Raw genomic sequence first — 12995 nt, forward strand, 5'->3', positions numbered from 1 at the left:
GCTGCCTTTTGACAGCTACTCTGAGATTAGCTTCTGGGTTGTATAGCCCTCTCTGATCTTCTAAAGAGTCTAGGAAGCTGATGACACTGTTGCAATTATTAATGAGGAGTCGAAGATTGAAAAGGTGTTTACTCCAATTTTTGAGCCTCGACCTTAGATCTTTGAATTTGGCAGAGATGGTGCAGGCTGCATCTGTTATTGGGGCTATAGAATTCCAGCACTCTTGAACTATATCTTTGAAATCACTCTGCTCTGCCCAAAAATTCTCAAAACGAAACATGTTTGCCCTGGGAATTTTGGTACTGATCACTATCTGGCAAGGCAAATGGTAAGTGGTAATCTTCGCTAGTGGTAGCTGTGGCAGAACTGCCCAAAATAACACGCTTTCGGAGACGCTCGTCTTCCACTAGACATTAAGCACCTCGAAACTGAGCCACATCAGACAATTCCGTCGAGCACACCCCAAGGAAGAACTCGAGCAATCCACATTTTACCGTCAAGATCCAATAATGAGTACAAGCTTATAATACTTAGTCTATTTCATACAACAGGAGTTCTTAGAAATTATTTATTACAATACCAGAGTTCAGAGTGCGATAATTAAACAACGGAATGAAAATAAACATCTAGCGGAAACGATACAAGGATCCGTCTGTGCCCACCAGAAGAATCCTCCACACAAGAGCTACTCCTCAGGCTGCAACTGCAACATGGGTAAAATAAACCCTGAGTACACAATGTACTCACAAGACTTACCCGACTAGTGGAAATAGTTTCCCAACTCTCAAGGATATGATAGGCATTATGGGTTTGCTATTTTCCTTTCTTTGCGAAAGAGCATTACTAATAGTACGTCCATAGGATCAAGTTTTATTAGCAGTCATGATTATTTCATTAACTAACCATTCTAGGTAAGCACCTGTTCTACTTTCAAGCAAGGGTTAAGCAATAGTGAACATACCAGCCATCACGGGCTCTTCCTGCGGAATCTCCTTAGCCTCGGTGAAGTTAGCCTGTCCCGAGAGGCTCACGGGCACCTTCTTCCTGATGATAGTCCTTTTAACCAAATGAGAGTTGGCTGAAGGCTACGAAGACTAAGCAGGCTGGTTTTGGGGTACTCACGAGCATAGTGGCTTTTCTTGCCACACTTGAAACAAGCACCCGGCTTGTTCTCCTGTCCCTGACGAGACGGAACCTGTTGTCCCTGAGGCTGTTGCACCTGCTGAGTAGGTGCACGATACTGAGTGGGAGATGCCTGGTGAGTCTGCTGAGTCTGACGAGACGACTATCCACCCGGAGAGTGATAGGACACTCTCCTCACCACCTGTACCCTCCGTGACTATGGGTGACTAGAAGACCCAGTAATCACCCTCTTACGCTTTCACTCAGCATGAGAATCATGCTGAAGTCCCTCCATAGCAATGGCAGCATTCATCAAAGCACCAAAGGTCTGATAGCCCCCTGTATACAGCTTCTCTTGCAAGATGCAAGAGAGACCACGATTGAAACGGTCCATCTTCTCATCAGTATCCACATGAGTCCTAGCATATTGTGTAAGATAGTTGAACTTGTTCACATACTCCATCACAGTCATGTTTCCTTGCTTCAGCTCTAGAAACTCAGACAGCTTCCTGTTCAGTAAACTAGCAGGAATATAGTACTGACGGAAAGTAGTGGTAAACTCCCGCCAAGTCACATGGTGGTCCACAGGCTGCATGGCGTTGAAAGTGTCCCACCAAGCACCGGCAGATCCCAGAAGTTGTTGTGTGGCAAAGCGCACCTTCTGCTCGTCAGTCACATTGAGCAGCTGAAACTTCTGCTCTAGAATACAAAGCCAATGCTCAACGTCCAGAGGCTCAGCAATCGGCGTGAACGTGGGCGGGTGTGTCCCCAAGAAGTCCTGATAGGAACAGGGCCTCTCGGGACCGCAAGCACCACCCTCATTCCCGCCATTGCCACCGGGGCCTCCATGTGCGAAGCCACCAATAGCTTGTGCCAACATCTCCAGGGCACGGGATGACTCGCGACGAGCAGCCATCATCTCGGCATATGTCATCGGAGGCGGTGGTGGTGGCAGAGGAGGACCAAGGAGTGGGGCCTCATGGCTCTCCCCATTGGCATTGCCATGATCATCGCCATGACCATTTTTGCCGTGGTCTTCGCCAAGACCATGGTCCATCCTAGCACTGGTGCTCCTGTGACCAGACCTTAGGTTCATCTATAAACAGATAGGAACCCACCGTTAGGGACAAAGCCTCCATATTTAGAAACAAACGGCTAGAGAGATGATAAGGCCCAATAAATGGTTACAAGCGAGAACTTTTCCTTAAGAGTTAAAGCATTTCTCTTTATTTATTATCCTATCAATTTACTATCCAAAAATTATACGTGTGGGGGAGTTTAGTTTAAGCAAGATTCTATTCTCATGATGCATGGATCGACCTATTCGTTCGCTCAAGCCAGAATATAGCGGCATTCGTATATAATTTTTGGCACAGCGCACACTCATTTCCCATACGCTAAATTGAAAGGATCTAACAATGCCTAGAGGGGGTGAATAGGCGTATCTAAAAATTTACTGCAAATGCTAAGTTCAAATCTGTCAGTCAATGTCGGAAGTCCCAGCGTTTGGGTCGGAACTCCCAACGTTGTCAGAAGTTCCGGTGCAAACGTCAACAGTTCTGGCGCCTACGTGAACTACAAAGCAGTGCCAAATTTAACTTTGCAGATAAATAATCTTACAACCTCACTTCCTAGTGGTTTGGTGAAGATGTTGGGTCACTCCCTTGACGTTGTAATGCCTCCAAACCGTAGATCGAGTCCAAACCCTAAAATGGAAGTTTGGGAGACAAAGAGACAAACACATACAAGTAATCTCTAGCAATCACAACAACAAGCACATGGGACACAAAGATTTATCTCAAGGTTTGGCAACCCACTAAGGAGCTCCTACGTCCTCATTGTTGAGGTGACCACCAAGGTCGGAGTCTTTTCCACCTCCTTGCCTCTCTCAAAGCAACCACAAAGGTCACTTGAGCTTTCCACTAAAAAATCAAAGGGTAATACAAACTTCCCAAGACTCTTCCACAAGATGGAAGCTCTTGGGCAGTGCCTAGCCGGCTAGGGGCAAAGCCCCAAGAGTAATAGACGCAAAATCAACCGGCTTGATGAAGAAATCAAGTGCTCAAGCTTGCCAAAGTGATGCTATCACTTAATCCACACTCCTTTCACTCAAAACCCTAAGGGAATCAAAGATTAGAGTAAAGGGGGAAGGAGAGGGGTGCTTTAGTTGCTTGGGAGTTGTTGAGCACGAAGTGGGTCAGCTGTGGATGAGTCTGTCACAGTTAGAAGTGAAGAGAGTGGTATTTATACTCCAAGTGAAAATCTAACCATTTAGATCTACGTCGGAAGTTTCGACGCAGATCTCGGGACTTCCAACGTTAACAGAAAGGACTGTTCACATGGGGTTAGAAGTCCACGCGTGCAAGTTAATGTTGAAACTCCTGACAAACATCGGGACTTCCGATGGTCGGAAGTTCTGACGTGCGTCGAGACTTCCGACGAGCATAGTTAAACAACCAGCCAGCACCGTTGATGTCGGGACTTCTGGCTAGGGTTGGGAGTTTCAACAATCAGAACTTTCGACGCACGTCAGGAGTTCCAATGAGCGTAGACAACTGGCCAGCAGAACCATCAATGTCGGGACTCCCGGCTTGGGTCGGGACTTCTGACTATCGGGAGTTTCGACTCACATCGGGACTTCCAACGTCCACAGTCATCACGAAGGCTAAGTGACTAGGAGTTAGAACTTCCGACAAGAGTCGTGACTTTCGACTGTCGAGAGTTCTGGCTTACGTCGGGACTTCCGACATCAACAGTCACAGAAAATTATTCTATGTGCTCGTGAAGTGCTAGAGTGTCTCTCTTTTGATTTTATTTTTATGCTTGAGCACTCTATCTTCCACAGACCAACTAAGTTTGCATCCCTCTTTATAGTGCGGTAGATCCTAAACTCAAAAGCAAAAATAAAACCTTTAGAGAGCGCTTTGAGTTCGTCCACCTTTACAACTTCAAAAATTGAGGGATACCATTTCACCTTTATCAACTCTTTGATTCTTTCATGGGACTAATAGCTGAGACATGTCTCATTAAGATCATATTAGTCCCTAATTTGGATGTCATCAATACACCAAAACCCACATAGGGGGCAAATGCACTTTCAATCTCCTCCTTTTTTGTAATTGATGACAACCAACTTAGGCTTTAATAAAAATGAAAGAATTTAAAGCTTTTGAATCCCAAAATTTATGAAGAGCTCCCCCTTGATGTATGCATGAATTTGAATATCAATTAGAATCATCTATACATGATTTGCATACCTCAAGACAAAAGCTCCCCCTAAATTTTGCAATCCGTGGGGTGGAAAAAGTGTGTGTGAACAAATAGATATCCGTGAAAAGAAATTGCAATATGACATGTTATTTCACACAACAAATAAAAAAGAATAGGATGGCCAATATTTTAAAGTAGAAATTTGAAGCAACACATGGCCATCAAAATATATGCACCATCACAAGTATAGACAAGCACAAGTTAATAAGCTAGATAGATAATCATGACTTGTCCTACAATCATTCATCACAAACATATATAGATATTTATCCATCACAAAGTGGCCACCACACGACAAAGTGCTTACATGCTAAGGGTTTAAAAAGTCTCTAAACAAAATAACCAACTAACTTATTACAAGGTATAAAAGCCTAACACTCCCCCTTTGTCAACAAGTGCCAAAAGGGGTAGGCCGCATGAAAAACCAACTACTCATCCTTGTAGTCATCATCCTCATTGTGGTCACCATCGTCATCTTCATCATCATTGTCCTCGATGTAATCCTCATCTTCTTCCATTGCCTTGCCCTTGCCATGAGGGTGAGAAGTCACATCATCTTCATGGGCCGCACAAGCCTCATCATATAGAGCCAACGGATCATGGGGAGGCACAAATGGCGGCGGAGGAGAAGAGACAATCCCTGCATGTTGTTCCAACCGATATAGCCTCTCTTGCATATCGTGCTCACATTGAGCACTAGCACAACACTGTTCAAACATGTATGTCATTAGGAACTTGAGCTTGTTGGGCTTCTTTCTAGAGGAGGGCGAAGAGAGGGGCTTGTCACTAGAAGAGCGAGCAGCAGCAGTAGGTGTTGAAGCACCATGGCGAGAGCGAGAACCCGTAGCACCATTGCCTCTAGCTTTGGCTGCATCAGCTTTCTCCCTCAGTTCTCTAGCAACAATGATGGAGGTCTTGTTGGATATGTTGAGGAGCTTTTGCTGAGTGTCATAGGGAAATCGGATGCCGAATACTTGCTCAATGACATGCATAATGTATGGTGCATAGGGAAGATGCTTCACCGGATCCTTAGATGCATCATGTATCTTGTTCCAAATGTATCTACTAATGGAAAACTTCTAAAACTCATCTCCAAATCACTGAAGCACCTTCTGTGAATCATCACGAAGGAAGGTGGAGTCACCTACCTTTGGATACAAGATCTATCGTAGGATGTTGTTTAGAACATAATAGTAGGGCTTTAGAAACACTGTCTGTCCATCAGCTGTGTGTCCATCAAGATACATATGTTGGTACTCCTCCAAAGTGACATCCTCATACTCAGTTAATTCAGTTGTAGTGCGGTCGCTATGACTCAAACCAAGAAGGTGAGAGAAAGTGATGAAGTCCACCTTATAATGCTTGCCTTCAGTAGTCCAATGAACAATATCAATAGCACCTGTAGGGTCTCGCTCATGATGATAGGAAGCATAAAACTAACAAATAAGCTCATTGTTCCAATGCTTCCTAAACTCTAGCAGGTAGGACAGCCCCATTGTGTGAATATCCCGAACCATCTACTCCAACTCGGGTTCCTTGTACTTGCCAAGAGAGTATGCATCAATGCACTTCATCTGAAGGACCGGTGCCTCCCTCTTCTTTAAAAACTTCCGATATAGAATGGAATCATAAAAGTCATAATGGAAGGGGTGCCAAAAATGATACTCAAGTCATAGATCCTTCTCGTCCTCAGCATAAAGGTTCCTGCCCCTCTAGGACATGATGTCCTTAACCCGGTGACGATAGTCCACTGGCAGAGGAGTCCATCCACCAGCAAGATTCAGAGCCATGATGGGCTCCCGCATGATTAGCGACACACCCATGAACGGAACAAGCTGAGAGATGAACCCCGAACTGTGAGTCGGGTGCGAGTCAGTGGAGCAGCAATGGTGTGTCCGACACGGTCAAGCGCTTCCTCTTCTTTGTCAACAATCGGCATATCCCCAACAAAGGCCAAAGTAGGAGGAGGAGCGGTAGCCGATGACCCTTGATCATCACGACGATGGGTAGCACGGGAACCACCAGCACCACCATGCTAATATGACGCCTTAGTGTGACCAGATGGTCTGTGGATAGCGGCATGGTCCTGGTTCTTCTTGGAACGCTTCTCCTGATGACACGAAGGACTTCCACCATCCATGACTATGAAGAACACGAAGTGGAACTTAAGAAATAATAAAGGAGATGCGAACGAACATCGAGAAGTGAAGAAATAGGAATGTAGTGGTCACCCTAGGGTCGGGAGTTCTGACCATAGTTGGGACTTCCGATAGTCGAAAGTTTCAGCCAAACATCGGGAGTTCCGATGGTCAGAACCTCCGACGGTGTCTGGGACCTCCGATGCCCAAGGTGACCATTCCATTCATGGGGCTTCAAATCGTGACATACATCCATACAAGGGAGATAGAGGAGTAGAGAGGAAGAAGGAATAGATTCAAAATGCAAGGTACATTGGAGTTTGGGTTAGGACACCATGGTAGTACCTTGAATCAAGGAAAGAGGAGACGAAGAGAAATGAAATCGCAGTCGACGAACAAATCCACGAGCGCAATCACCTCCATCAATGGAAACTCCACCACCAAACCGATGAAGAACACCAAGGCAAACAGGGAGGAGATAGGGTGGAAGTCCCAAGCAACCGGAAGGGAAGGGATCAGAAATCCCAGTGGCAGCAGAGTAGGCCGGAACTGCGGTGGGCGGGCAGGGGGTGATGCGGCGGCGGTGGCATGAGGAGAAGCGAGGGCAACGAGGAGGGGCGATGGTAGCATGTGGAGAGGCGATGGGGGCGATGGGAGGGGAGGAGGGAGGAAATAACCGAAGTAAAAAATTTTGGGTCGAGAATAAATGAGCCGGGCAACCGACGTGGCGTGGTAAAAAGAATCAGATCTGCGTCGGAACTCCCGATGTACGTTGGGACTTCTGGTAGTCGGGAGTTCTGACCTACATTGGGACTTTCAGCGCAGGGAAACTGAAAAACCCTCAAACTTGAACTCACTACACCATGTGGGGCACAAATATGATGGACACTTACATTTTCACAAGTGACTAGATTTCATTCAACCAACACAAAGCAATAGTCACTTATGAAAATTACAAAATAGATTTTGAAAGTGGCACACAATGTTTTCTTAATTCATTTCTCCTAACTAGATCAAACAAAATGTGTGTGCAAGGGATCAAGCCACATTAGTACTACCAAATATTATGTCATCGACATAATTTGGCAAACAAAGATATCATTATTGACTTTGTGAGTAAACAAAAGTAGCATCGGCCTTTCCTATCTCAAAACCTTGTTTGAGTAGGAAATCCTTTAAGCAATCATACCATGCTCTAGGGGCTTGTTTGAGCCCATAGAGCACCTTGTCGAGCTTAATGATGTGGTTTGGATACTTGGGGTCTTCAAAGCCCAGTGGTTGCTCTACATACACCAACTCAGATAGGGGGCCGTTGAGAAATGCACTCTTCACGTCCATTTGATATAACTTGAAATCATGATGAGCGACATAGGCAAGTAGAATACGAATTGATTCTAGCCTAGACACCAGTGCATAGGTCTCCCCAAAATCCAAGCCTTCAATTTGAGTGAATCCTTGAGCCACCAACCTTGCCTTGTTCCTTGTTACCACGCCATGCTCATCTTGCTTGTTGCGGAAGACCCATTTGGTTCGAATCACATTTTGCTTGGGTCTTTCCACCAAGGACCAAACTTCATTCCGAGTGAAGTTGTTCAACTCCTCTTGCATGGCTATCATCCAATCTGGATCATCAAGTGCCTCTTCCACCCTACGAGGTTCCAAAGGAGAAACAAACGAGTAATATTCACAAAAACTTGCTAAATGGGAACGTGTAGTTACCCCTCGTCGAATGCTCCCCAATATGTTATCAATGGGATGATCCTGTTGAATGGATTGATGCACTCTAGGATGTGGCACTTGAGTTGATCTTTGGATAGGGCCATCATCATCATCACGGTCATGGTCGATTGGAAGATCATAATCATGAGCTTGTGGAGGGTTGACTTCACTTCTTTCTTCATTATTGAGTTGTGGTTGAGCCCGCTCATTGTTGACACCATATTCATGAGAATGACCTTATGCTTCATTTGATCTCCCATCTTGATTATTTCTTGTTGCGGAAGCTTCACCATGTTCATTAGATGAAACATGATGAATGGTTGGATCAAGATCATCATGCACAACATGGTCTTCATCTTCGTCTTCGACGGGCTTTACTTCACCAATGGCAAGCTTCTTGATTGCTTTGTGTGGAGCTTCTTCATTACCTACATTCTCAACATTGACTTGCTCTTTTTGAGAGCCATTGGTTTCATCAAAAGTCACGTCTATCGCGATTTCAATCAAACCGGTGGTTTTATTGAAAACACGATATCCATGTTCGTTAGTACCATAACCAAGCATGAAACCTTCATCAACCTTTGGTGCAAACTTAGAGCTTTTGGATTTCTTGTTAAGTATAAAATACTTGGATCCAAACACTCTAAAGTAGTGCACCTTGAGATTTTTACCGGTTAGAAGTTCGTAGGCGGTCTTTTCTCTTTTCTTGTGAAGATATAAGCGGTTGATGGCATGACATGCCGTGTTGACCGCTTCCGCCCAATAGTTGATTGGAGTCTTGTACTCATCCAACATTGCTCTTGTGGCTTCTATGAGCGTTCGGTTCTTCCTTTCCACAACACCATTTTGTTGTGGAGTGTATGGAACCAAAAACTCATGCTTGATTCCTTCTTCATCAAGAAACTCTTCAATGTTGGTGTTCTTGAACTCCGTCCCATTGTCACTTCTAACTCTCTTGATTTTGACATCAAACTCATTTTGGGCTCTTTTTGCAAACTTCTTGAAGATACCTTGGACTTTACTCTTTTCACGCAAAAACAATACCCAAGTGAAACGAGAATAATCATTAACAATTGCAAAACCATATTTGTTACCACCAATGCTTATGTAAGCGATGGGTCCAAATATGTCCATGTGAAGCAACTCCAATGGCCTTTTGGTTGTCACAACATTCTTGATGGGATGTTTAGCTCCAACTTGTTTTCTCGCTTGGCATGCGCTACAAATCCTATCTTTCTCAAAAGAAACATTTGTTAGTCCAAGGATGTGTTCGCCCTTTTGAAGTTTGGCCAAGTTCCTCATCCCAACATGGGCAAGTCGGCAATCCAATAACCAACCCATGCTAGATTTTGCCATTAAACAAGTCTTGGGATTTACTCTATTTGATGTGAAATCAACTAGATAGAGTTTCCCTTTTAAATAACCTGTAAATGCAATAGAGGAATCCTCCCTTCAATAGACTTCCACACCCTTATCCGTAAAGAGACAATTATAACCCATCTCACAAAGTTGTGAAACGAACAACAAATTGTATCTCAATGAATTCACAAATAAAACATTGGAATTGGAATTATCATTTGATATAGCAATTTTACCCAAACCGAGGACTTCTCCTTTTCCATTGTCACCAAACACGATATTTCCACTTTGATCATGACTTAGTTGGAATGATGTGAACATATCCTTTTCTCCGATCATATGATTAGTGCATCCACTATCCAACACCCAACTTGTTCCACTGGAGGAATATTCCTACAAAGACAAATTAAGCTTTTGTTTTAGGTATCCAAAAAGATTTGGGTCCTAGGGGGTTAGTCACATAAAACTTGGGCACCCAAATGCTCCTCATAATTTCCTTTCTCTTTTGGGCACCAACATACTTAACCACAATCTTGCCATCCTTGCCCCACAACACATATAGTCACTAGCATAGCACCGTGGAAGTGGTGCTTGTGGCTTTGGGACATCGGATTGCTTCGTCTTGATTGTCTTGTTACTTGTAGGTTGGATCTTTGGAATGTAGACCATGTTGTTGGCCTTGCATATAAGCTCATCAAGAGCAACGCCCTTGTTGAACTTCACACAAGGCACACCATTGATCATGTTCCTTCCATTGGCCTTTCCATCATACCTATTGTAGTCAATGCCTTCCTTGATTGATGGGTGTCTTGATGACTTGTATATAGACTTGTTAGATTGCTCTTGACACTTGCACCCATTCTTCAATATCATCTTCAACCTATGAATCTCCTTGTCTTTCTTCTCTAACTCAACAAGGTTAGTTGTATATACATTCACATCAATTTTATAGCATCTTTTACAACCAACACTGTAACACTCCGGGTGTTTAAATATTAAAAATAGGACATGTCATCATATGCATTGCAAGGCATTTGGTCATATTGCAAACTTTGATATGCATTCACTAAAACAAGATTACATTTGTGTTATGAGTGTTGAATTGAATTGTTTGAATCAAGTCAAAATTTGGTTTGGATTTGAATTTTTCAGAAAACCCTGATTTTCAGTATTTAAATCCTACCCTAAAAACTCATTTCAAAATCTAAGCATATTTTGGAGTTGAGCCCAAAAGCAAAAGTGTAGAGCTTGTTAGGTTATACAAAGTTTGTTTTTGGAGTTTTCAAAGTTGTTATGAAAAATTTGGAGTAATTTGAAAAGGCGTAATTCGTTAAATTTCCCCTGTTTGAATTCAAAAGTTCATTTCAAAATGTAGACCAAATTTGGGGTTGGTTATAAAAGCAAAGTTGTAGAACTTTTGATTTTGAACAACTTTTATTTTTTGGAGATTTTTTAGTTGTTATACAAATTTGGGAGTAATTTGAATTTGAAAGTGAATGGCAATCTTGTAAATACTGTGAACAGTGTTCACCGCCTAAGCTACATTGTCGGCGAGCCTTCTTCGGCGTTCTAGGCGTGTCGTGGCCGTCTTTGGTGTCGCGCTAGCGTAGGAACGGCTCCTGCATGGCTTCTCTTTGCTTCCTGGTCGGTCTTTATAGCCAGAGCATCGCCATCATTCTTCTCTTCTCTTCCTCTGTTTTCTTCTGTCGCCACCGTCCATCTCTGGTGAGCTTGTGCCATCATCTCAGCGCGTTCTAGTCGCCGCAAAAGCTTGCTACAGCTCCACCTTATCCTTACATGCCCAGCCATCCCACCAATTTAGCTTGATTTCATCAGGAAACTACTGTGCGCGCTCTTCTTCCTCATGGCCGGGAGCGTCTCCGTCGAGCACGATTCGCCATGGCTGGAGCTTCACAGTGCGTCTTTGTCATTGCTGAGCATACCGTCAGCTTCTCCTTGTGCCCGTGATACTTTATCACCAGTTGATTGGTCCTTCTGTCCACTACAGTCACCAGAGCATCACCATCACCACCGTTTGCGCCGCCGTGGTTGCTGTACACGTCGACCCACCTCTCCGTTGCTCCTCCAGTCTCGATCTTTGCTCCAACGTGTTCGGGGTGAGTTGCTGATACTTCTCGTGCACTTTGTTCAGTCACTACCAGGCTCCTATCGCTAGTGTAGCATAGTCGTGCCACCACGTCCGCCATGGTCGGCGTTGAGTTAGTGTAGAGCCGTAATCGGTGCGACTAAGGACGTCTATAGGTGCGCATAGTCGTGGGGAGCACGTTGGTGAGTTTGCCTTCGCCGGTAACCCCATCGTCGGTGAGGAATCGCCGGTCAGCGCGCGTGTCACTGGAGTTAGCGCTGGAGGTTGAAGATGACAAGTGGGGTCCGTTTGTCAGTGACTCATCGTTCAAATGGAATTTTTCTATTTTTAGATTTGAATGAATAGTGATGTAATTTGTTATTTTTGTGTAGATTTATTTAGAGCTCCAAAAATTATGAAAAGTTTTGTGTGACCTCTCTGTGATGTATATTATTTAAGAAAAATATGAGATGTTATTTTTCAGCACTTTTTGAATGTGATGAAAATTGCTCAATTTATTAATAAATGGATTTCCATGATTTTTCTAGGCTTATTTAATTGTCCAAAAATTATGAAAATTGTTTTTCCACTTAGTTATCATGTGATGAACATTTACAAAAATTTTGAGGTCAATTGGAACAAGTCGATTTATTTCATAATTCTTAATTAATTAATTAATTCATAAAAGCAAATAGTAACCTTTAGTGATTAAGGTTTTGTTTGAATTTTTGATTGAGTGATGTCCTTGGGTCATTAGTTGGTAATGATCTTTGGCAATTGATGTTAGTATTCTGGAAAGGTTTAGTTAGTTTGAATTGTAACTGTACCGCGAAGGAAAGTTGTATTCGAGTTGTTAATTTTTACATCCATCATCAAGCATCATGTTTCGTATTCCGCATCATGTTAAACATGGCATTGTTACTACGTGTAGTGCACGAAGGTGAACACGTGTTAGTTAATCAAGTTGCTAAGGAGGTTAGTCCGTCTGTTGAGGTCGGATCGAATACTTGTGGAACGTCGCAGGAATTGGACTTAGGCAAGCCCGGGATGCATACAACCCTACCTTGTGTTTTACAAATTAATTTCGCTTTTGCTTTTCTATACTGCATTAAGTGATTAAGAGTTAAGTAAAGCCTAATTGGTGCATTACCAACATTATTTTTCCATATCTACCTTGATTACCTGTTTTATCCGTAAATGTCTAGATATGCTTAGTCATGCTTAGTCGGGTGATTACCTGTCACCTAAGAATTTTAAATTGATCTTTGGTTAATTATGTGATCATAAAATATGAGCATGTG

At 43.3% G+C, this 12995-nt stretch overlaps 1 protein-coding gene across 1 annotated transcript; it reads right to left on the minus strand.

Moving 5' to 3' along the window:
• Positions 1-1381: 1381 nt before the first annotated feature.
• LOC136460733 (uncharacterized) lies at positions 1382-2179 on the minus strand. The gene has a single exon (XM_066460319.1). It carries the CDS (start codon positions 2177-2179, stop codon positions 1382-1384), a length of 798 nt encoding a protein of 265 aa, XP_066316416.1.
• Between the last annotated feature and the right edge of the window lie 10816 nt (positions 2180-12995).

Source organism: Miscanthus floridulus, chromosome 6 (assembly GCF_019320115.1).
Source record: "Miscanthus floridulus cultivar M001 chromosome 6, ASM1932011v1, whole genome shotgun sequence".
Lineage (NCBI taxonomy): Eukaryota > Viridiplantae > Streptophyta > Magnoliopsida > Poales > Poaceae > Miscanthus > Miscanthus floridulus.